The 25,600-nt window shown below is 42.2% G+C and overlaps 1 protein-coding gene across 1 annotated transcript; it reads right to left on the reverse strand.

The window, feature by feature from the left end:
• Positions 1-268: 268 nt before the first annotated feature.
• Positions 269-25,600, reverse strand: nol10 (nucleolar protein 10). Its single transcript, XM_084044726.1, has 21 exons — positions 25,441-25,600; positions 24,773-24,818; positions 24,580-24,678; positions 22,262-22,339; positions 21,742-21,779; positions 21,232-21,368; positions 20,155-20,220; positions 19,388-19,448; positions 18,829-18,914; positions 18,013-18,091; positions 17,749-17,898; positions 17,111-17,177; positions 14,575-14,627; positions 9,186-9,312; positions 7,929-8,008; positions 7,626-7,724; positions 5,867-5,959; positions 4,555-4,731; positions 3,824-4,155; positions 2,895-2,997; positions 269-2,229 (listed from the first exon to the last, which is right to left on the reverse strand). Exons 1-21 carry the CDS (start codon positions 25,504-25,506, stop codon positions 1,990-1,992), a joined length of 2,277 nt encoding a protein of 758 aa, XP_083900852.1. The 5' UTR covers positions 25,507-25,600; the 3' UTR covers positions 269-1,989.

Genomic DNA, 25,600 nt, shown 5'->3' on the forward strand with positions numbered 1-25,600 from the left:
GTAGATATAGAAACGTTAACTAATACGCAGCTTTTTATATAAGCAGATTATTTTTTTATTAATACCTTAAAAGGACATGGTGGTGTCAAATATGTCACCATGTTATAAGAAATGTGAGAAAACAAATTAGCGTTCACTCATATCCCTTTCTTCTATAGTTTAATGTTACCGCCATCTGCTAAACATTCAATTTGGAAGCAACAGACTGCATTTCCTGTACCTAAAAGTAAACAATGCCTTAAAGCAAATTACAATAAAAACAAACAACAGAGTTGTACCAAATACAAATTTATAGTTATCCAGTTTAGACAGAACAATATACAATACTAACAAAGACAAAAGTTGAAAAATAAAAATAAAATGGAAAGAGTTAATTAGGGAATTTGTCACATACGTGCAAATGTATTTGCATGTGTATGTACAGTATGTACCATAATTCAACCTTTGCTTGTAATCTTCTTGCCTGGATTGAGTAAAGAACTGATATCTACAGGTATCAGGGTTCTTTCTCTTCTTTTACTCATTAAAGAACATCATCTTTATTGTGGGGCGAGTGTACAGTCAAGAGATTACAGATGGGATTGTGTGGCCAGTAGGGGTGCTTGACCTTGTTCAACTTTCTCTCAGGGAAGATGTCATCGAGATTAGGGCTGCAACCACCTATACTTTCTTAGCGATTATTCCATCGATCACCTTTTCAATTAATCGAATAATCGAAAACAGCAGATCTACAAGCTCACAACACGTTGAAGCGTTTTGAGTTTCTTTTCAGAATACTTTCACTATATATTAGATTATTTTTTTTACTTCTTTTTTCTTTTTTACTTTTAGCCTATAATGACATGCCCAACATATTGATTGATTAGTTAAGAATTGATTTTTAATAAATTGCGATTGATCATTTTTTATAATCGATTAGTTCGATTAAATGTTGTACCCTAATTGTGATATAATATGGTCGTTTGGTGGAAGGGGATCATGTCCTTAAATTTGTCCAGCTCCTCTCCTCTCATACGGAGCAATATGGGCCATGGAGTCTTTAGCAATGCACTAGTATTAGCCTCTCAGTCCATCCATACACAGAATACAAATACAGGCATGCGTGTGTGTGTGTGTGTGTGTGTGTTTTTACCGAAATGGACTGCATGGAGTAGCAAGAAAAAATACAGACTGATATGTTACTTCTCAGTTCTTCATATCTCTGCTTACTTGGCAGCGACACAAAGTCATTTAAAAACAAGACGTGTCTAATAAAGGTGTGGCCTCCATGTGGATCTCAGTCTACTTGTGGACGGTGACGTCAGTCAACCATAATGTACAATATCTGTACATTATGTTTAAGTCCATATACTGTATGGGCAAAGTTTCAGCTCGTCTCGACCGCCATTGACTAGCATTATGAAAGCAAAATGAAAGTTAAATATTTCCCCAAAAATATGAAACGTGTTTTTCACAAAGACATTTGGCATACAAATACAGACGGTTAGCTTCCTACAGAGCCGAGCCGTAAAAATATATTTTGTTTTACAACCGTGCATCATTTGAGACTCAAAACCTTTTTTTCTTTACAGAGAGCAGTCGCGTACGCAGCCAAGCCCACCCAGGACGCGGTCCGTCGGGTCGTCTTGACCACTGCCGGTCCTGCGGGAGAGAGACGCCTTCGGCTGAACCATAAAGACGGGCTTTGCAGCTTGAGGCTTTAACCTCACGTGGCTCACACTTCTCATTACCCAGGTTTTGTTCAGACAGACAGTGGGTGGGTGGGTGTCGGGGGTGGTTTAGTTGCGCGGTTTAGTTCAGTGAGTGTCAAAGTGGGGCCCAGGGACCCTCAGGGTTCCTTGAGGGGGGAGGGGGGGTCCAAATTGACCCTTGCAGAGTGTAACGAATGGACCATTTCATTCGTACACTCTGAGTTATGGGGGGGATCCTTGAAATTGAAGAGTTCGACAACCACTGGTTTAGTACAGTTTCACAGTCGTCCGGTGCTCCTCAGTAGCGACCCCTCCCTCTGCCACCTCCTCCTCTTCCTCCTCCACCTCCTCTTCCTCCCCCGCCTCTTCCCCCTCCTCCTCCACCTCTTCCCCCTCCTCCTCCCCTTCCCCCCCAGCCTCCCCGACCTCTCCCGCGACCTCCCCGGCTGCTGCTGAGGTGTCCGGCTGAGCGCCTCAGCTTTCTCCTCTCCTCGTGGTGCGCTTGCTCCGCCTGTTGCTGCCTCTGCTGCTGCTCCGACTGAGGAGGAGTTGCAAACGTCACGTTACTATACGTAGGCCTCTGGCACAATCATTTGCTAGGGCTGAGGCAATTCATCGGAAATATATATCGAAAACTTTTGCACGATTGCACGTGCAAAAGTTTGCACGATTTAAAAAAAATAGCATATCTACAAGCTCATAGCGTGGCATTCTGTGCCGCGCCATGAGCTTGTAGATCTGCTATTTTTGAATAGCCAAAGAAATCTAAAATGACACAGATGCGTCCCCGGACTGAATGGGTTAATCTTGCTCATGTAGGTTTAATCGATTAATCGAGAACCAGTTTTTTTTATATATACATATTTTGTATTCCTCAGACAAAAAGGTAGAGAAGTTTGCGCTCCAAACTCTAGGGCTTACTAGGGCTGAAGACGGGTGCGAGATGCCAGCATGAAAGTCCATAAACAACAAAAAGGCTTGCACACAGACACACTGATAAGAGTTGAACACTCAGTATTTTGGGGGTGTACCTGCTTCACAAAGCGGCTTCTCTAGACAGTATTCAGAGGAGAAATGTGGAACGTTTGACAGGAGAGAAAGGGGCGATGGAGCATGGAGGCGAGGTGGACATTTTCCAGAGAATTTGGAAATCAAGACGACAAAATCAAAATGTAAAACAAAAAACACACAGGAAGGACTCACCTTTTTCAGAGTGAAAGTGAGCTGCTTGCTGCCTATAGCAGTGTCCGCCATGTTGCTGGTTCCAGAGTGCTGCTCCATCTGCAGACGCTCCTCCAGAGAAGCCCTGACAAACACAACATACTCCTTAGACCCAATACAGCACGGTGCTCATGCACAGACCCCTTGAAAGAGAGAGTCATGACACTCTTTGAACTCTGTATCACGCAGCAACACCCATGATGAGGATTCAGTGACATCATTGTACAATTTGATTCAATGAGGAGACTATTTTGGACCATCAGTTCTGAATCATTGGAGCAACTATTGAAGAAATGTCCCTATATCATGGCAAAGTAACAACGCAAACCTTGACCAAAGTGGCATTGTGCTTCACGTGCTGTGTTTTTTTTTGTTTCTTTTAGGGCTGCAACCATTGGTTATTAATTAATTACTTTATTAACCCATTTAGAACCGAGGCAGATTTTAACCACTTAAACCCCATACGTTGTTGAGCGGAGTCTCTCAGAGCTCTATACAAGTGCCTTTTCTGTTTTCCCTCTACATTAAATATCGTTTGCAGATATAGATAGCCGATCGACAAGCTCACAACCCGTCCCAGAATATAAACTTCACATTTGTATAAATAAAAGGGGGACCATTTCTATACTGCTACAATTAATGTAGCAACATCTATAATGACACAGATCAATGGCTACTTTTCAAAATAATCTGACTGCATGTCTGTCATTTTTAGATTTCTTTGGGCTATTCAAAAATAGCAGATCTACATGCTCATAGCGCGGCACTCGGTGCCACGCTATGAGCTATGAGCTTGTATATCTGCTATTTTTGAATAGCCAAATAAATCTAAAAACGACAGAGATGTGCTACCCGGATTGAACGGGGTTAAGTTCGATTTAAACTTTCAACGGCCCTCGTTTCTCTCTTACTTCTGCAGCTTCTGCTTGCGGGCCACGTCGGCGAAGCTGCGGAACTCCTCGCCGGCCTTGATCTGGTAGAAGCGCGGCTCGCTGGCCGCCTTGCCCTGAGGCGCCGCTGGTACGGCCGAGGAGGCGCCGCCGCCGCCGCCGCCTCCTCTGGCGGGGCCCAGCAGGACGGTGTCGCGGTCCGCCTTCTTCTGCTGCTGCCGCCGGTCGTAGTCCTCCTGCCGCAGCTGGCGCCGCTGCTCGCGCACCTCCTCCACCCAGGCCTTGTCGTCGTCGTCCGAGCTCTCCTCCTCGGAGCTGGCCCGCCCCTCGGGCTCCTCCTCCTCTTCAGCGGCCTGGACAAAACATGTTTATTAATATGATTTGTTTTTCTATTTTTTTAAACAAAGTGTTTTGTTAAAAAGCGTTAATATTATTAGTTTAATTTTTTTTTAAAGTGAAAAAGTGTTCATAATCATTGCTACAGAGTAGTGCTTCTCAACAGGGGCGGTGCAGCCCTCCCCAAGGGGCGTTCAGAGAACATTGAGGGGCGCTGGAAGCACTATATTTGAAAGGGGGGCACTGAGGTGAGGTTGGGGGCTTAAGGGACCTGGATATTGGATGGGGCAAAATACCAATCAATTTGGGGGTCCTTGACACGAAAACGTTTGAGAACTACTGGTTTGTAGAACCGGCCTCAAGCCTTAATGGGTCAAGACAATAATTAAAACATTAAAAAAGTGTTTTCGTTTCACCTTCTGTGCGTCGGCAGCCTGCTGGGCGAGCAGTCGTAGCTTCTTCCTTCTCTTGTCGCCCACCTTGGACACGATGGGGTTGAGGAGGCGGAACTCCTCGCTCTGCTCGTCCACCTGGTAGTCGGGGTTCTCGAACATCATGTGGAAACGGTCGTCGCCCAGGATGCTGGGGACAGCCTGTGGGGTGAGAGCGTGTTTTTTTCCGTAAATGAACGCCCTACTTGATCATACCACGGCGTCACACACAAGCATCAAAAGTAGCAGATCTACAAACGCGGCGCGAAGCAACGCGTTTTGAGCTTGTCGATCAGCTAATTATGCCATTTTTTTATCTGAATCCGGAAAAGTAACAGTTTTGGACATATGACGTTGCCACCCGACAGAGACGAAATCTGCCATTTTAACTTTGGCAGAGCATAAGATAATGGTTAAGTGGTAAATCGATGTATAGAAAACGTAAAAAAATATATTTGAAAAAAAAAACATGCTTCTCGATTATTCAATTAATCCAAAGAGTTATCGATAGAATTAATTGATAAGATCATGATAATGAAAATAAAGTTTTGTTTGCAGTAAAAGCTCACACAGCATCACAACGAGACATGTTGTCGAGCTCGTAGATCGCCCTTTTATAAGCACATAAAAGTATAAATCAGCCTTAAGTGGTCACGTTGCATGCAAAGTTTGCAAACGGCTTCACAATCAATAACAGGGTACAAGTAAAAACACACTAAAGGATGCAGTAGTAAAATAACTGCACACTGGATCAACATTTTTCTAAAGAAGTCCTTTTTGAAGTCTCTACAGTCTACACGCAGCTGCTGACTTCTGACATGCATTATTATTATTTTTTATTCTTCCATCCCAAAAAAGGGTCCCATTTTTGGGTCCCTTTCAATCTTCTAACCGCCTCAGTTAAAAAAGAATCTTTTTATGGAGGGGTAGTACCCACTGTCTCTAAATAGAAGCCTCTTTGAACACACTGTTGGCCCGTACGGCCAATGCGCCGTCACGTCTTGGGCCGCAAAATGAAGCCACAAGCGCACATATATATTTTTTTATAACTGAATAAATCGATTAGTTCCATTTTACAAGTTGCTGTACGTCAGTGGTTAGCAGCAATTTTTCTACTTTTTATTTTGAAAGTATTGACATCTTTTGAATAATTCAGTTTTTTGATTTACACTTCTGTTTAGGGGGTCCCTGGCAAAAATCTTTTCAGATGGGGGTCCACGGCACTGATCCATATCGATTTGGGGGTACTTGACACGATAAGGTTGGAGAACCATTGCTCTACAATACGTGTTCGTACCTTGCCCTTCTTCTTCCTTTGGGCCAACTCAGCTTCGTCGTCTCCCTGCTCCATCAGCTTGAGGGCCAGTTCCTTGTTCACCTTAGGCAGCGCCTGTGTCAGTCGGGGGAAAATATTGAGTTTGGACAATGCAGGGTTAATTTTGACAGCACATTTTGATTTAGTTTCAGTCATAGTCTTTTGAATAAAAATAAAAGTTAATAATAATGAATTAATCTACAGTTGATTTAGTCGGCTAAAATGTAGTTTGGCAGGCCTTGATGGGGTCATAATACTTGATGTATACTTAGTTGTGTGCCGAAGCCGATCTACAACGCGTTTGCAGATCAGCTACTTTCGGAGCGCGACACGCACACAGCCAAACATAGAATGACTTGCCTTAGTTCTACTGGATCTTTTGTACACTAGTCCCTCCCTAACATTTTAGTCTAGTTTTTATTCGTTGACAAATTTGTCAGTATATTTAGTCACAGCTTTAATCATTATAGGTTAGTTTTGATTTAGTTTTCGTCAGTGAAAAGGGTAGTCGACGACCATCTCTCGTCATAGTTTTAGTCGACAGAATTAAAACTGGGACAATGCACATGTTGGAAAGCTAGTCTGCACCACCGTCAACATGGTTCGTCTTATTGAGAAGAAAAAAAATTGCTAACCCAGCATGAAAACTGTTTTGACAACACACACACACACACACACAAAAGATTGTAACTTTTCCCCCTCAAAAATTGCAGACCTACAAGCTTGTAGATAGGCTATTTTCACACTACATATATACATACATACATACATATATATATATGTATGACACTATCGAATGACAAAGTATAAATCAGACTTAAGTGCTTGAGAACTAATGCATATTAATTATTGCATGAAGAACTAATAAATATTCATTAGTATGTGTCACCATCCCTCTTGAAAAAAGTCATGGGATCCTAGAGATAGGTTATCTCACTCAGTTTGATAGATTCTTGAACTCCTCATGAGCTAACATGATTCGACCAAACGCTAAACAGGGAATCAATGAACATGCTATCTTCTTCTCATATTGTATTACTTGCTGGCATTCTTTTCCGTTTCTCAACTACATTGTCAGTGTAACAGTAGGTGAATGGGAATGGAAAGGGTGGGGACACCCACCCTTTCCAGTCATCATAGATTATGTCACAATCAAAATAGCACAGTTACATAATGTTTGATAGAAAGAAGGTTTTCTGTAGGGAGATAGGGTTTCAAAGAGCTTGGGTACGTAGTGTACAATTTGGTGTTTTCGGGTATATTTAGATTTAGATGAAAGAAAACTTGATTTTCACTCAACTTTGACAGTTAGTAAATTTAAATGGACTGAGATAGATTATATAACAGCTAGGGCAGGGCAATATCACTTCAAGGACGATAATTTCAAACTTTTTCCTCGATTACAATGAATTAATTAAGAAAATTGTGAAAATGGCAGAAAATACATATTCGGATATTTGTGTGCACACTATTGTACAACAAATTATAATACAAGGTTAAATGGTTAATCAGACTAATCGATTTAGTTGATTATAACAAATCTATTATAACTGTTGATTTGCTGATATACAGTATATGGAAAGATTATAATAAAACCTGCGTCTAAATTATTCTTTTAACCTACAGTACATAAGCACGATTAAGTCGGTTATTGGTTCTAAATATGGGTTTGGATATATTTTCGGTTAATTGCCCAGTTCTTATAATAACAGTACAAGACATTTTCCTCATTATCTCTCACCTTAATCTGAACTCTGTGGGCTCTGGACTCTTCGATCTTCTGACGGATCTTATCCTTGCGGTATTCCTCGTATGCAAAAGGATTTGCCATGGTTTTGACCTGCAGCCAAACAAAACAGCACCGTCAAAGACAGATCAAATGATTCCCAGCAGTTAGTGCCAACAACACTGAATTCTTTTTAATTCATTGAGAAATGTATGATAGAGTTAATACTATAATTCATTGAGAAATGTATGATATAGTTAATACTATAATTCATTGAAAAATGTATAATACTAGATGAAAGGGAGTGGAGTGTCACACCTTGTGGTATAATCTCATGTCCATGAAGAAGCCATGCATGTAGGCTCTCAGCAGAGATGAACCCACCAGGTGAGTCAAACCTGATGACAAACGATAAACCCAAAAGAGCGCAATCAAAAATACAGGAAAAAATATATATATACATACTGCATGATATTTTCTTCATTAATACTTGGGCTCAGTGATTCTTACATCATTTAATAACTTTATACTCAACATGAATAGTGGAAATAGCCAACGATGTGACGCGTTTTGAGCTTGTAGATCTGCCATTTCCACTATTGTTGAAAATGTTTGAAAATATATGAAACATTTTCAAAATGGAAATGATTATGACAATAAATGCAAAAAAGAATTGCAATTATCTGAAATAATTGTGACTAGGCCATTGTGTAATAATTGTGACAGGCCTAGTTGCATGCAGGGTTTGCGTGTATTTTGTGAGGACAAAAAAAGAAAAAAGAAAGGACCCAGAGAAAAGTAGCGTGAGGTGAGATAAAGAGGTCATGGGAGCGCGCTCTGCCATAAAAGCATGTCAGTGTGTGTGTGTGTGTGTGTGTTGTAACTGGAAGGAGAGCCCTTGTGTTACCCGGGGAATCTCAACTCTTATCCACACCCGTGCGTTACATAACAGGGGCCACAGCGCGCACACACACACACACAGCTGCTGTAAACCGACTCCCTCCCCCCGTTCCCCTGCCGCGCACCTCCTCCGCTTTTATTCCCCGCCAGCCAACCGCCTCGCTCCTCGTCATTTGATCTCTTTACTGCTGAGACTGCATTCCCATGTTCATTCAACCCTTGTACTGTTCACACTCCCCCCACCATCTCCCCCCCTCTTACCTAAAACCTCTCAAAACCTTCCCCGGGTCTCTACTTAGGCCGTCTAGCCGCCTGCGCTAACCCCAGAGGCGGCAAAAAAAAAAAAAAAAAAACCTTTAAGACCGACCCCTGTTCATTCATTCTTTCCCGGCCAAAAGAGGGGAGAAAAAAAAAGAAAAAAAACTTGAAAGGTCGAGCCGCGACCGCACGACGTGGTCGGCCCGGAGAAGTCAAAGCCAAAATCAGGCTCCCACCGCGCGAGCCAGGTTTCAAGTCTCCCTTTCTGTACTATGATCCTCCTTCTATCCGTTACCGCTGTCTGCTTAAATAAAAGACGAGATGGATGGACCGCCAGGCCGGGGCACTGCCTCGGAAAGACAAGGCAGTTTGTTGGCGGCGGGGGACCGCGCGGCGCTTTGAGACGCGATGCCTCACCCAGGTTTTCCAGGTCCCTGCGCGTGACAAACTTGTAGTCGTCGTAGACGGTGCTCTCCGGGTTCTCCTCCAACTCCTCCGTCAGGTTGTCTAGGAAGGAGCACCATCGAGGAGCAGGGCCAAGGGCCTAGAAACATAGAAACACACACACACACACACACACACACACACACACACACACACACACACACACACACAAAACAAACAACTCAGTGTGAGTCCTGGCTGGCTCAGATTTCCAGTGTAATTATGTAATCTGTCTGCCCCCGTCATGTTACAGAAAATGCTCCTTCCCCGCAGCCAACATGAAGGAAGTGAAACACGCTATTTCCAGACATCCATACAGCCGGTAACAATGGGATGGATAATCTAATGTAATGTTACGAGATAATGTTGATGTAAACTGTGCTAACAGCAACACGGATGAATTTCACTCCAGTGTCCTGATCCTATCTTCGGCGGTAAGGGCTTGCCGTTCTGTGAAAGCCAAGTTCCCACGGGCGTCGGGCGGCCTTTACAAAGCTTTTCAGGGGAGGGAGCGCCCGATCCAGGATCAGGATGGTGGGCTCATTTCTGATGATGTGGCAGGTGAAACTGGGTCAGAAGTCAGGCTCTTGAGTTGCTCCCCACATAACAGTGGGGGGCATTGTATCCAAAAAAAGACGGGGAATTCTTAGAATGTCTGGATTTTTTCGTTTCTCGAAAAGTCCCGAAAAGGCCCCGCCTCTGTACGTTATTGTCGACAGGCTCGGACACCGAGAGCTCTGTTGGCCGTTCCCGCCCCTGGAAAACCCACAGAGATCGCCTCTGAACACAGTTGGTATACAGTAAGAATGAGGCACTGAATGCTAGTCCGCCAGCACCCAATCCTCATGTTAGTTTGAGAAAGAGAGGACTTCTGTTGGAAAACGTCTACTGATAACCCCATTATCAACAGAGACTTTTTTTGGGGGATAGATTTCCTAGTTAATCATTGATGAGACACATTACTGCACAGTGTACAAACATTAAGTGTACTTCGGTTTAGTTGATTTCTCACATCTTGCTCTGTGCTCCCATGTGCTTCCTATAATTTATTACCCAACACCTTTTAAATCAACCGTTTTCCCACCTGACTTTTTATTGTGTTGACAATATTTTTTGCACTGTAAAGGCCCTTACACACCGGGAGCATTTATGGGTCCATTTGGTTCCATTTGCACACTCTTAAGAGTTACACACCCAAAAGGGACCATTTGGGACCCCCTCCCCCCCCGCAAGGAACCATGAGGGTACCTAGACCACACTTTGAGACCCACTGGTGTAGCAGAGTGTTTCCAGTGAGCCAACATGCACAATATCAGCACCCTGACTCTGTTTGACCAGAATGGAACAGAGCCTTCGTTAGTATCATTGGTAGGACCTGTGAAGGACCTGTGCATAGAACCTATTATTTTTCACGAAACAAGCTCAACATTTCAGCGTGAATAAAAACATCAAGCTGTATGAATGAGGCATCACCAAGTTTATAATTTGATGTGAGATATTTGAGATTGTTTATTCACCACCCGGTGTGAAAGGACCGCTACTTGTCTGGTGCGCAACCACTGAATGTTTTGTACGTCAAATACTATTTCCACCTTGCTTTGCAAGCTACCAAGTACTTCACATTGGAAGATGTCTAAGTACAGCAACGCTGCCATAGAGCTGTCTAGTTCGGTTAACAAAAGCTACTTTGAAAAAGAAAACATATAATACAGACAGGTCACATGGCAGCACAAATGCCACCCTAGGCTGGGATTCAAGAGATTCCATGGTGATGTGGTTGCTGTGTGAGCGAGCACATGTACTACAACGGTTAAGTGATTTAAGTGTGTTCTGTGGCTGCCTGACAAACGCATTGCCCGGGCATGTCTTCTCAGTAAATGCATTGCCTGGGCGTGTTTTCACAGTAAATGCATTGCCTGGGCATGTCTTCACAGTAGGGCTACAATTGGATTCTTTTCTTAGCAATTATTCTGTCGTTTAGTTTTTCGATTAATAGAATAAGCACTTTTTGTAATAATTGTCTCCGCCAGGCCGAAAGGCATGGCGAGAGAGTATGTTTTACCCCCTGTCCGTCCGTCCGTGTGTCCGTGTGTCCGTCCGTCATTCGATCTGTCTGTGTACAGCTAATCTCCCGCACCGTTGGCTTGCTCGCAGCCAAACTGTGCACACACAGTCCCTGGATACCAGAGCAGAACCTCTGCCCCAAATTTTTCACAGGGGCCTGTTATAGCGCCACCAGGAGGCCAATTTGTGCAAAACACATTTTTTGACAGTACTCCTACAGATTTTGTCCAAAAATCCCACAAATCGGTACACAGTATCTCTATAGTCATTAAACGAAACGGGTCTTTCAGATTTCTCATATTCCATCCTGATTGGCTAAAAATGTCTTCCAAAGTTTGCAGGAGTGCACCGTTTTGAACAAAATGCCTCAAATCATGAACACAGCATGCAATTTCCGTGAAATTTTGCACGCACATTCCCATTAGGCCGAGGAAGGACTACCATTTGAACATTTTCAAATCAGCCTCATGGTGGTGCTATAACAGGCCGATTCGTGTTTTTACCTATAATTGCACCAATCTGTGTAAAACTTTGTATGCACACTCCCTATAGGTCAAGGAAAAACCTTTGCCCTGCATTTTTCACATCTGCCTTTTATAGCGCCACCAGGAGGCCGACTTGTGTAAAACACATTTTTTTATATTACTCCTTCCATTTTTATCCAAATTTCACGCAAATCGGTACACATGATCTCTATAGTCATGTGATCACGACGGATGTGTTTGATTTTTCATATTCCATATTGATTGGCTAAAATTGACATCTAAAGTTTGCATTATTGGCTTGTTTTGAACAAAATTCTGCAAATCATGAACGCACCGTCCAATTGCGCTCAAACTTTGCACGCACATTCACACTATGTTGAGGAACAAATGCCACCCTTTTAACATTGGCCTGTTATAGCGCCACCAACAGGTCTAATTTAGCGAAACACATGTTTTTAACAAAATGCCTCAAATCATGAATGCAGTCAGTGTCCGATTGTCGTGCAAGGCCTAAGAAGAAATGGCACCCTTTTCACGTTGGCCTATAATAGCGCCACCAGGAGGCCACAATAGCCTACCTGACCTGGCGGAGACCTGTGCTCCGAGGAGCACTTTTTCTAGTTTGTTTTATTTTCAACGAACTGGTGCGAAATAAATCTAACTAACCTAATCAATGAGTATTATTGACCACTTAAGCCCTTTTTAACCCATTTAGACCTGGAACACCTAAACGTTATTATACCTTTCAATCAACACTTTGTCATACAACCAGTGCAGGCTTAACGGAAGGGCTTTAGGTGCTGAACAGGGCATCGACCTTGGGGGGGGGGGGGGGGGCACCAAGCAGGGCATCGACCTTGGGGGGGGGGGGGGGCACCAAACAGCGGGAGAAAGTGAAAGAAGACTCGACTATCGCCGAAAAGTGCAGAAATTTAGAAGCAGTGGCTGCTAAAACGGTGAAACTCGCCGGCAAAGCGTCAATTTTACGCACACCAAAGAGATTTGGTGTAGAGTAAACGGAAAAATGCGGTCCAAGTACAGTTTAACTCCGTTTCACTAAGACAAGAGGGTTTAAGTGGTTAAATAAATAAAAAACAGAAAAAAACAATCATCCCTTTCATGGCCCAAATGGTTTGCATGTTCAGTATTTAACTACAAACCAAATATCAAATGAAAATATATGGATTAAATGTGTTGTGATGCCATTTGGGACCTCAGTGATCTATGGAAAGTCATCTCTGCCAAGAAAGACATCTCTGCCAATATTCTAAACTAAAATGGTTTTGACTCATCGTGAAATTATTGGTCTGACTCTTAACTATGCTGAAGCTTCCAGTGTTGCAAGAATTGCTGATATAACAAGCTCACAATGTGTCCGTCGCAATGCTTTAGGAGCTTGTATATGTGTTATTTTCGGTTCCAAAGAAATCTCGATTGGATTGTACCAGTCATCCCAATCCATGGTTCTCTCTCTCTCCCCCCCTCTCTCTCTCAGTCTGAGGCCAAAGTCTAGAACCCACTGGCCTTTAACATTGTTTGGCGTCATCACTGTTCAACAGATAGCGGACAAAATTCCAAAATAACGTAACAGACAAGCAGCTGTGTTTCAGGAGTAAAGACGTAAAGTGTAAGATATGCCTAGTGCTTTGATGTTGTGTGCTGGAAAGACACATTAAAGATAATAGTTAAGTCGAGACAAGTTTGAACTCAGACCCAGAGCCACCCAAAGGGTATAGGTTTAGGAAAATTATATGGAAATTTGGGTCTGAATGCAGGCGACATGGTAGTTTAGCAATCAGCACGCACTATCCAGTGAATGCCAGGATTATTGTTAACTCCTCAGAAATGAAAGGAAAAAAATACGACGACTCCCTAAGCCAGACGAGGACATCCTAAATCCAGCCTAAGCGTGCCTTTCATATCTGAAATGAAGGCGTTTACCCCAAACAACGTCTAGTTGACTGTGTACACAGGTCTGTCTCTAGGAAGATGTACACGGCGCGAGAACATGTGAGACACCCACAAGGGCAGATCCCTGAAGACGACAGGGTCCCCAAGCACCGTTCATTTGCAAGATGTGTCCCGCACGTTGCTTGTGCCACGTGTAGACAGATGGTGTCACGTGAAAGAATCAAATAGGGCTGCAACAACCAATTATTTTCTTAGCAATGATGCATTTCTATCGAATACTTTGTTGATTAATACATATTTATAAAATAATAATAATAATCACTGCACTGCAATTAACACTGCACAGGCCCTAAAAATACACAGATACTAGGCCTACACATGCCGTTTACCCTCCGTTTAATGGCTGCACATTTGGCGTTGATGCTCGTTATGAAAGGTTACCGATTTGATTGATTTGATTTTGGTAAAAGAAATCAGTCTTAACGCGATATAACTTAAACCCAGGATATACACACAAAAGTAATAAAACACTTGTTTCCAAATTCCAATGTGGTCCTGCAACACACAATAAAAATAAATAGTCCAATAAAATGACATAGCACAAATAAATTACGTTTTCTGTCTGGGTTTTCTAACTCAAAAATCTGTGTTTCAGACGTGGTCAGCGGTCCTCTGTAAACATACTGTATTTCACATCAGTATTTTTTGAATACTCCATATGAAAAGTCACTCTCATTTTCTGTCCTTGTGTCTGGAATGGATCAGTATCGTATCCATAAACATTTCCCATCAGTGCTGTTTGGTTACTTTTGAGACACTTGTTGTAGCCTATTAACCACTTGAGCCCTATCTTATACTTCATACAATGCCTGCGATGCAATCCCTTTAGAATCAGAACTCACCGGGATGTAAAACGTGTTCATTTTGGGGTCTTCCATGGCAGTGAAAAGCATACCTGTGAATGAGACAGGAAGCAAAACAAAGTCAGGAAGGATATTAATAAGTCTAGTCTAAAATGGAACCCAGTTCCGTTCCATCTGTTCCATTTCCAGCCGTATAAAGTTAGTAGGCGAAGCGGGAAATCTGACACGAGCCACCTGTTGAAAAGTCGGCTGATGTTTTGTAGTGTCTGATAAGACGGTCGACTCAGCCAGCCGCTTTCACAGGAAGCAGGCCATTATGTGGATGTCCTATTTTGTTGTGTGTGCGTGTGTGTGTGTGTGTGTGTGTGTGTGTGTGTCTGTGCGCACACGCACACACAGTGGTGCATTGTGAGTTTGTGAACCCTTTAGAGTTGTCTATATTTCTGCAAAAATAAACAAAAAGCAGTGGTTCTCAAACCTTTTCATTTCAAGGACCCCCATAATTCCGAGAATGTACATATGGAACCAAATGAACCAGCCAAGTGTCCAAACAAAATAAGGATCAAAATTGCAGCAGGTGAACCAACAAGAACAGGAACTGCCAGGGCTCGCCATGATTCTGCATACCAAAATTATACATTTTGTTGTTTTGACCCGGTTCACCACCTCTGGTATGAATCATTCACACACACAGGATGAGTCACAAAGGTGGGCAGAACAACAATGGGGTGCCAACCATAGACATAAACACGTAGACGCCTCATTAGCCACTGGGCCACATGTCAGCACCGCCCCCATATTATGCAGGGCAGCATGCCATACCACCATTTCACTGCATGAAATATGACTGAGTTGTATATAAGTACCTGAGAAAAAGAAAAAAAGGTTTTCTCTGTTTTATAGCCATTACTGTTACTGTTACTGTTACTGTCTATGTAATCTGGGAACCCATTCGGTAAAAAAAAGGTTAGTTTTTGCCTCCCTTTTCTGTGTATAAACTAACTCCGTTTGGCTCGTCCCCTTTCTTAGTCCACTTCCTCCCGGGTGCTTCTGTGTTTATTCTACAGATAACGCCACGGTTGTCCTGCCCACCTGCCCAAGTTTTGCATGTGTCCTACCGTATGTGGTGAATACAGTCACAACATACAAAATGTATCATTTTAGTATGCAGTAGTAGGTAATAGTACGCATTAGTAGGTAATTCCCGTGATTTCCTTTTGAAGGTTCACCTGCTGCAGTTTTGCTCCTTCTCGTTTGGTTTGAGTGGTCTTTTGCCTGTAGACTATTTGTCAAACCAGCTGCGTTGCTTGACTTGACCTTCAAATTAACTTCTAATCCTAGTGCTTCACATACTTTTGCCATTTACAGACATCTAGATTAGATGTCAAGAAATAAATGACCATTAATAGGCTAATGTTTTTGTCCTGTTTGTTTAACAGGGACCTGAACAAAGGTAATTTGCCTACAACCTGAATGGAAGTAATCTACCAGCAACCTGAACAAAAGAGAATACATAGACTGCATCTGTGTCAAAAAGTGACTTGAAATAGTTATTGTAAAGAAACTTCACAGCTTCAAACATGTTAAAGGGTTATTTCACTTTCGAAAAAAACTTTTGGTAATTTTATCGTCTACTCAGGCTTTTGTGAGCCCCCCAGACAGTTTTTAAGTTGCTTGATTCAGTATTTAGATATTTGATATTAATTTTATCAGACACGCCCCCTTCCTATACAAACCCATTATAACTCCAATTTTTAACCTGTTAGATTCATCAAAAACACCCGTCCTTGGTTCTGGTAATTCAATCTGCCCTCCTAATACGCGAGGGGGCCGTGTTTTTTCGATAACTTTTTTCATTTATTTTTTATATTTTTTTGGGAAAATGAAAAAAAAATAAATACTTTAAAAAAATTAAATAAAATAAATGAAAAAAGTAATCGAAAAAACACGGCCCCCTCACGTATTAGGAGGGCAGGGTGAGTCAGCAGAACCAAGGACGGGTGTTTTTGATGAATCTAACAGGTTAAAAATGGAGTTTGAAGTTATAATGGGTTTGTATAGGAAGGGGGCGTGTCTGATAAAATGATTATCAAATATCTAAATACTAAATCAAGCAACTTAAAAACGGTCTGGGGAGCTCACAAAAGCCTGAGTAGACGATAAAATGACCCAACGTTTTTTTGAAAGTGAAATATCCCTTTAATAAACCAATGAACATCAACAAAAGATTTTGATGGCAGATAATTATTTAAAGAACATTTCACATGTTGGTCTCTTAAATCTTTAGTTACACCCTTTTCCTCCCACAAAAAGATGTCCATTATAGGCCAACAACATAAATGTCTAAAAACTCTACTAAATCAAATGGTATAAAAGTTTAGGATTGCACACAAAACTAGATTAGCGGCATTACTTCAGAAGCATGTGAAGGTTTCCACTACACTGTAACAGCCACTTCAATATCTTAAAAGAAGAAACACCACAGAGGCAGCTGAAGTCTGCTGTAGGTTGGCGCCACCCAGAGGTAGAAGTACACTCCACCCAATCACAAACAAGCAGTGGTGTTTGAACTCACCTGACTGAGGGTATACGCACACGTCATTGATATTGGTCTGAGGCTCGATGGAGGAGAACGCTTTGCCCTGAAATAGAAATAAAGTATTATTGACATGTAAATTAATCAACCCCATATAGATACTTTTTAACATACAAGACATAATGGTAACAAGCTTTATGGTCACTTGTTAATATGACTTATTATGTCTCGGATGTTGCACAATCTTTAGCGGAGCAAGTCGCAACAAGATTTTGCTGCTTGTAGTTGTATAGGTTAGTGTCAAATAATTAATAAAACCTTCTTGATTTGATTTGTTTGATTGTTACTTACAAAAATCATCATCATCATAATGCCACCACATGCCTTTCTACAAGCCATGATGTGCGTGTTGGACGTCCTCATTCCATGTGTGATTATGTGCTTAAGAGCTCATGGCTTGACAGCTATTATTTCTGATTTGTTTACATGGATGTCATTTTTGAATAATCCTATATAATTTATTTCAATAAATGCAGCAATAATTTTTGTCATGTGTGTACGAAGGTGACAATATCAGTGCGGGTATGTTCCTCCACCACTGTCACCAAGGCAAAATCCTGTAGGTCTATAATGGTGAATAACAAAATGATGATGTTGATCTAGTCACTGAGTCTTACAGTGTCTTTGTGCCACATCTTGAGGATCTTGGCGTCAGCGGAGAGGACGAGGTCCATCTGCTCGTTGAAGTTGATCGACTTGATTGGGAGGTTGTAGTAGTGGTCTTTGACCAGTATGGGGCGATTCGAGCGCAGGTCGTAGAGCAGAATCTGTGAGCCGGTGCGACAGACAACATCAACTCCAGAGGAATTCACAGATCAATTCAGGGCTATATTGGTTACCCAGTTTTAGACAATTAAGATGGCGAAAGCTCCTTGGCTTACCTGTCCCGTGCTGGTGCCCACTGCCATGCTGAGCGAGCTGTTAAACTTGAGAGCGGTGACTGAAGGCAGACCTTGCACTCTATGGACGTACACACAATTAGAATAGAAACAACCGGACCACTAACAGTAACTCGTATCAATAAGAATGGGAAGAAATTAGGAAAACGTGACAGCATCATCACATCATAAATACAGGTACATGACATTTGGATCCCTATAAAGTGTACAACGTGCCACATTTTAGGTATCAGAATCATATTCCTGGGAATACTGGCCGTTCTTATTATTTCCTTTTGAAAGATCAGTGTTAATTCATTTAATATTAAACGCAGAGTTTTTACACCAGAACAAACCAGCAAGTCTAGTATGTTTTCTGTGAAGCACTGCTAAACAACGTCTTTCTATTGTAGGTAGGGATGTCCGATATTGCCTTTTTGCCGATATCAGATTATCCGATACTGTCCAACTCTTATTTTCCGATTCCGATATCAACGATACAGGCTTTTTTTTTTCACCAAAACTATTGTCAGGTAACAACATCACATATCTCCTGTCGTGGAATTAACACATTATGTCTAATTGTATTGTGATGCCCCACTGTCTGGATGCATTCATAAATGCAACAAGGCTAAATAAATACAGATACAGATATTTAAAAATATTACATTTTTACATTAATATCAGCCCATAAGGTCGGGGGACCCTCTCTAATTGCAAGTAAGGACAATACAAATAAAGGAGGGGGGAAAGTACCTCTCTGGGGCCATAAACGAACGCTATCACATTTACATCTCTGTGTGACTGGTGGGCACTTACTCTGTTCCCTCCGTCACGCTGTTCAGGGCACAGTCCAGCATGCCCACTCGATTCCGGACGCGAGGGTCCCAGCACTCTACCCTTCCCTGAGCAGCAGATAGAACACAAGAGGGGGAAAAGGATCATCAGGCATGTGCACACGCAGGCACACAGACGTGCGTGCCAGAGGGGCCTGGCATGGAAACGGACACTGCAGACGGAAAAGTATTATCACCGTGTCTGTCTGTCGCTGGTGTTTTGCTTGTGCCTTGATCATTTAACCCATTAAGGCCCGAGGCCGATTCTACAAATGCCATCTAAAATCAGTAGTTCTCGAACCTTTTCGTGCCAAGGACACACAAAATGATATGCATTTTACGGAACCCCCATATGAAAATGTTGTGTGCCAGGGACCCCCCAGAAGAAAAGATTTGTGTTAAATAAAAAATTACACTTTCAAGACTTAGCAGATGTACAGGCTCGCAGCGTGGCACGAAGTGACACGCTGTGAGCTTGTAGATCTAAAATGACACGACGCTTTCCCGGTTTTAATGGGTCAACAGCTAGTTCTAGCTCTCACCTCTATGGTTCCCGTAGCAAACAGGTGATGCACAGGGTTGATGTCACAGCAATTGTGCTCTCTGGCAGACAAGAGAAAGAAGAAAAACACATTAACTTTAGTAGAGAAGCATTTCAAACTAGCCTGAAATGAATTATTTCACCAAGGGCACCATCACATTTCTTAACAACGTAAACCCTGGCCTATATACACTTAGTTGACCGGAGTCCCCCAGGGCTCCATACTTTGTCCACTCCTTTTTTCCCTCCATACTGAATGTCTTCACCACCAAATGTTCGCCCCCAGAATAGGGACACTAGGGTTCATGTGGTTAAGAGGATGCGAGCATAACGCACGCAAGTTTCTTTTAGTGATGTCTTAGCGGATGCACCGTCTATAAAAAGTTCTCCATTTCACAGTCAGAGGGATTACCGGCACTCTCAGAAACGTCCTTCAGGTTCTTTTTCCTTTAGCACAGGTAGCAAGCATAACAACCATATAATATATTGCTGAAGAAGGCTTTGTGGGAGATGGAGGTTTACATACATGCCTTCCGTATTTTTTCTACTTTGTATCTGAAGGGAGGTACACAGTCCTGATATGTCAGGAGTGCAGATTCCAATGGGAAAACTAAAACACGCAGGCAAGACATTCTCGCACAATTTAACCACATTGGACAAAAGGTTCTCTGTCGGGTCCACTTAGACAAATGAAATACAAAAAAAGTACCAAAATCATAGCACTACCTTAGGTCTTCCCATGGAGAAAACACATAATAAATGACTTACGCAGCATCCGTCTGAAGGGAGTTAAGGAAGCGCCCTTGTTCCAGGTTCAGTCTGTAGATCTCAGAGCTGAGAATGACACGGGAGGCATTCATGTTATGAACGCAACAAGACAAACGCAGTGCTTTAAGCTCAATGACATTTATTTAAAATCCACATGAGAGGGCAAATGTTGTGAGCCGATTTAAGGTAAGGTTACACATTATTCATCATCATCAATTCATCATGGATAAATTTGCCCTCAGAATTGAACCCTCCCAACTATTAGGAGCAGTGAGCAGCCACTGAGCAGCACCTGGTGGCTAGAGCAGTAGAGCTCGACCGATGCCAGGTTGTGGGTCAGAACGTCGTCAAAACAGTGAAATAATGGCCGGTATATCGGTCCAAGCCGATACATCGGTCAGGCTCTACTGGGGACCGGCCAATAAGACCAGTGCTTTGCTCAAGGGCACGAGCAGGAGTATGTCCCTAACGTGCGTGGCTTTTGGCGTGAAATGACACCGGATCATCTGCAGGAAAGCCACGTGATGATGGGGAGAACGTGATGCAAACTCCACAGAGAAAGGCCCTAGGCGGGTTTGAATCCAGGACCTTCTTGCTGTGAGGTACACTGTCAAATCCTGCGGTGTCATTTAAATCTTAAAGGGTTTTCCTCCCTTTTCTATGATGTTATGATAACGCCATCCCGGGACCGCCAAAGCTAAAAACGCACGCCTATGGTCCTTGTCCTAAATCACGCATTTGAATAGCTTTTTTTTCCTGACGTTCATAGAGACAGAACACTATGCAACGTGATTGTCTTGAATGCGAAGAAGAAGGAATATGGATGGGATGGAGTTATGAAATGTTTCTACTGATTCTACTCATAGAAAAAGGTAAGAAAACCGTGGGGCAAAACTCCCCTTTAAGAGAATCAAATGGACCTGTACAATCGCCAAACTGTGGCAACCCTTACCAGTCCATTTGTACACTCAGTCAAGAGTTTAATGAACACTCAGGATTTTAGTGTAACAGTGTAAATGACCATGCTACTCTCACCAAATCTCTTATCTCAAAAGATTACAGTAAACACATTCTCACCTGCAGCCTACAAAGTAGAGGTCACAGGATGCATAGTGATAGGAAAAGTCCCGTCCAAACTTGGGAATGCGGGTCTTGTAGTATTTTCCGTGCTGGGAGTGGAACTCTACATGTCGGTCACAGTGGAGGAACACCAGCTACACACAGAAAAACACCACCACTCAAATACAATCAAACAGAAGTTGACATTTCAGCTACTAATTTAGTGGCTTTGTTCTAAACCTGTAAAAAATATAAATATTCAGAAATAGCAAAAGTAGCAGATCTACACTTTCTGCTACTTTTGAGTGACGCTGTAGTATGATCAAGTAGGGCGTTAATTTACAAAAAACACAAAAAGGTAGAATATGGAGAAAAGCGGTTTCTGCCCGACAACAACCACACCTACCTACCTACCTACATACCTACCTACCTACACACCTACCTACCAACATACATACATACATCCCTTGCACACAAGGAGCAAGTCCATTATAAATGCTGACATCACACACGGCCCTGTTGACTAACCTTGGAGTAGTCATCAGACAGTATGTCAAAGGCCACAACTGCAAAGAAGCAAAAGCAAACATTATGTAATGGTGTTCATGATTAGCTGAAGGTGTTGTCAGTAGGTCCGTCACAATTATTACATAATCGTCTAATCGCTGTTTCCATGTTGAAAAATGTTCATACATTTTCAAATATAAGGGGAAAAAAGCTGAAATAATATATTTTATTTCAGCATAGTTTGAATTTTTCTAAGGATTCCCTGGACTGTGGTTGTAAGCTCTTAGATCAGCTATTTCCGCAATTTTTTGAAAGTGGAAAATTATTAAATGTCAGTAATGTCTTTGTATATTTAAGTTATTTGTCATATCTGCCCTGTGCCATTTTTGATTACAAAGCCTAAAAGGCAAACAGAAAAAAAATGTATATTCATATGTTCCGATGTTCAGTGCCAAAAACAATTAAAATCGTTAATCCCAATTATTTGTCTGACAATTAATGGTCAACTTAATTGGTGTAATCATGCTCTCTGTTTGCTTACCATCAGCATCCAGGCAGCGCTCAAACTTCTGAGACAACTGGTAGGTGTCATAGCAGCGAACCCTTGGTTTGTATGTGCCTGGAATTGATCAAAGTAAAAAAGAAAGATGCAGATGAGCCAGTGAGGCTGTGACATACGGTCACACACCTTTAACCACTTAAACCCAATGTGGTTGAGCGGAGTCCCTCAGGGCTCTATACGTGGGTCTTTTCTGTTTTCTGTTATCGTGGGGAAAGCTTTCGCAGGAAATAGCCGATCGACAAGCTCACAGCACAACACGTTGTGAGCTTGTCAATCTGCTATTTCTGCTGGGGTTTAAGTGGTTAAAACGTTAAAATGTGGTTAATGCAAGGTAAAAAAAACACAGTCAAATCCAGCATTAATTTATTCCATCTCTAACTCCAAGCGTGTACACTCTCAAGAGTCAAATTAAAGCTGCAATCTGGAACTTATTATAATGAATACATTTGTATTGTAACCAATCTGTATGGTAGAGTATGTTAAGCACTTAAAACCTATACTTAGTTGACTGGGGTCCCCCAGGGCTCAATACATGGTCCCCTCCTTTCTTTTTTTATCCAACACCAAATCTCTTTGCTGGAAATAACTGATCTACAAGCTCATTATGTGACGTGCTGTGAGCTTGTAGATCAGCTATTTTCACCTAATGTTCTTATCAGAAGAGGGACGCTAGGGTTCAAGTTGTTAATACAATATAATAACACATGTGCAGTGACAGTGGTTGGAGGTGGTCACCCTACTCTTCCATTGAGAGATTTAGACCCTGGTGTTGGGTAGGACACCTACTGGTTGATAGGTAGTACTGCCTAAAGCTTAAGTCAGTGGTTCTCAAACTTTTTCACGCCAAGGACCCCCCAAATTGATGCATTTGGCTGTGGACCATCAGCAGAGAAGATTTGTTTTAAATAATATATAAATTATTCACAATTTTCCAAACATTTTTGATATTTTTTAAAAGAAATGTCACAAATAGAAGATGTACCAGCTCGCAGCACAGCATGAAGTTACGCACTGTGAGCTTGTAGATCTTCTATTTTTGAATAGCCAACGTATGGATAAAGTGGTTAAAATGATTGTGATGCTCTATTAACTACTTTTGCTGGGGATCCCCTGGGAACCCCCCAGGTCAACAGTGTCAACAGTGACACAACAGTGGAGAAAAAAAAAAAAAAAAGCATCTCTCTCTATTTTGTCTCTCTCTCTCCCTAATAGTAATAATAATGATGATGAATTGCATTTTTATAGCGCTTTTCTACCCAAGTACTCAAAGCAAAGGGCTCCACAATGGTTTATTCATTCATACATTGGGAAGTGAAGCGGCAAACAGTCGACGCCAGCGTCCTCACTTCCCACATTCACACACCAATGGTGGCAAGCTAGCGCCGACCGACTCATTTGGAGGCAATGTAGGGTTCAGTGTCTTGCCCAAGGACACTGCGAATTGTGGACAGGAGGAGCCGGGATTCGAACCGCCGACCCACGGATCATTGATGCCTCTCTCTCCTCCTGAATCACAAGCTTGTGTTCGATGTGTTGCTTATTTGATCAAGTATGCATTGTTGCTTGGTTGGGGGACGGACCAGGTCATTGATTTATATATTGTTTTGCAATGGGTTAGTGTGGGTTGGGCTCCATGGCAGGGCGGGTTATGAAAAAACCTTACCCCCGCATCACTAGCGGACAGTCTACCCTCGAGGCCACTGAGCTGGTTTTGAGAGACCTAGGTTCAAAATCCCACATTGGACACGAAAACTTACGGATTGCAGCTTTAACACTCGGGATTCTACAGCGAAGAGAACTTTGATGGTTCACATCGTCTGTGCCGTCACAGAATCTGTTCACACAATGTCACAGAGTCTCAGCTTGCAGGAAGGCTCGTTGAGAAAAGTCTAGATCAGGCGTCTTCAACATTTTTTTTCAGGCCAAGGACCCCCTAGCTGAGAGAGAGATGAAGCAGGGACCCCCTCTATATTGTATAAAATTGTGTTTCAGATTAAAAACTTTTTTTTTTTTACTTGGTCTGCAATTTTTTTCCCCCTCTAGTCTACACCGATACCTCTTTGCCAAAAATAGCCGATCTACAAGCTCAGAACGCCTCGCAGTTGTGAGCTTGTAGATCTGCTATTTTTGGCTTAACTCCTCCTTAGAAAAGGTTAATGTAATGTCAAGTGGCTAATGTAAAGAAAAACATCCGATCACACAAAGACTTGGCGGACCCGCTATGAAAGCTCTGAGGACCCCCTAGGGGTCCCGGATCCCCTGTTGAAGACCCCCTGGTCTAGGTGGTATATGGGTACCTGCACAGAGGATGTACTGTCCGTCCCTGGACACTTTGATGGAAGTGCACACAGTGGGCATCTCAAAGTCCTGGATGAGCTCAATCCTGCGCTGGATGTCTGAAGAAAAGAAAAAAAGAACGTGTCAAATGAATCGATCCAAGACTTACAAGCTCTCATGGTGATTGATGGCAATTTAGCTGAAGTCACTCACCGAGATCGCTCTTTTGCAGCTTTCTCTTCTTCCGATCCGAGATCCACTGCGGGATCAAACAACAGTAACTCAGTGGTGGAAGTAATACTCAACATATTTTTCTTAAGTAAAAGTAGCCAATACCGCAATATAAAAATACTCTGTTACAAGTAAAAGGCCTGAGTTCAAAATGTTACTTGAGTAAAAGTACAAAATTATTGGCATCAAAATATACTTAAAGTACATTTTGTTTGTTGTTGAAAATAGCAGATCTACAAGCTCACAACGTGTCCTTGTGAGGTTGTAGATCTGCTATTTTCACATAACCTATGTATAACATAGGGCTAAAGTGGTTAATGTACGTCTTATAATATATTAATTTATATATGCAAAGAAAGCAACTAGTAACTAAAGTTTTCATATGATTGTAGTGGAGTAAAAGTATAATATTTGCCTCTGAGATGTAGTGGAGTAGAAGTAAAAGTACTGACAACTCTGGAAATTCCTCCAGCAAAGTAAAATAAATCCCTCAAAATTGTACTTAAGTAAATGTACTTAAGTTACTTTCCACCACAGTTGCTTAAAGCAAAGCCATGTTTGTACTGCTTTCAGAATGTGATGTTGTTCTCCAGCCATTAGCTAGCTGGCTAACATTAGGTTCTACATCTGAACAGATCTCTGCCTCTTACCTCTGGGAGAGACTTTCCATAGCTTAGATTATAGATCTTCACATCATTCACACTAGAGATCTGCATTTTAAACGCTGTTGTGGAGTCTTGTTGTCACACACAAGACACTGAGCCACCTCCACCTCGGCTAGCTTTGGACCCACGTTGTTACACACAGGGG

This window comes from Gymnoscopelus microlampas, assembly GCF_963454915.1.
Source record: "Gymnoscopelus microlampas genome assembly, chromosome: 20".
In the NCBI taxonomy this organism is placed as follows: Eukaryota; Metazoa; Chordata; class Actinopteri; order Myctophiformes; family Myctophidae; genus Gymnoscopelus; species Gymnoscopelus microlampas.

Excerpts from the sequence above, each read along its gene's own strand:
- nol10 (XM_084044726.1), bottom strand. The coding sequence starts at position 25,506 with ATGCAGATCTCTAGTGTGAATGATGTGAAGATCTATAATCTAAGCTAT. Across the intron at positions 21,780-22,261 it reads GCGCTGCCTGGATGCTGATG|TTGTGGCCTTTGACATACTG; the intron begins GTAAGCAAACAG and ends GCTTCTTTGCAG. Across the intron at positions 19,449-20,154 it reads TCCCTTCAGACGGATGCTGC|AGAGCACAATTGCTGTGACA; the intron begins GTAAGTCATTTA and ends CTTGTCTGCCAG.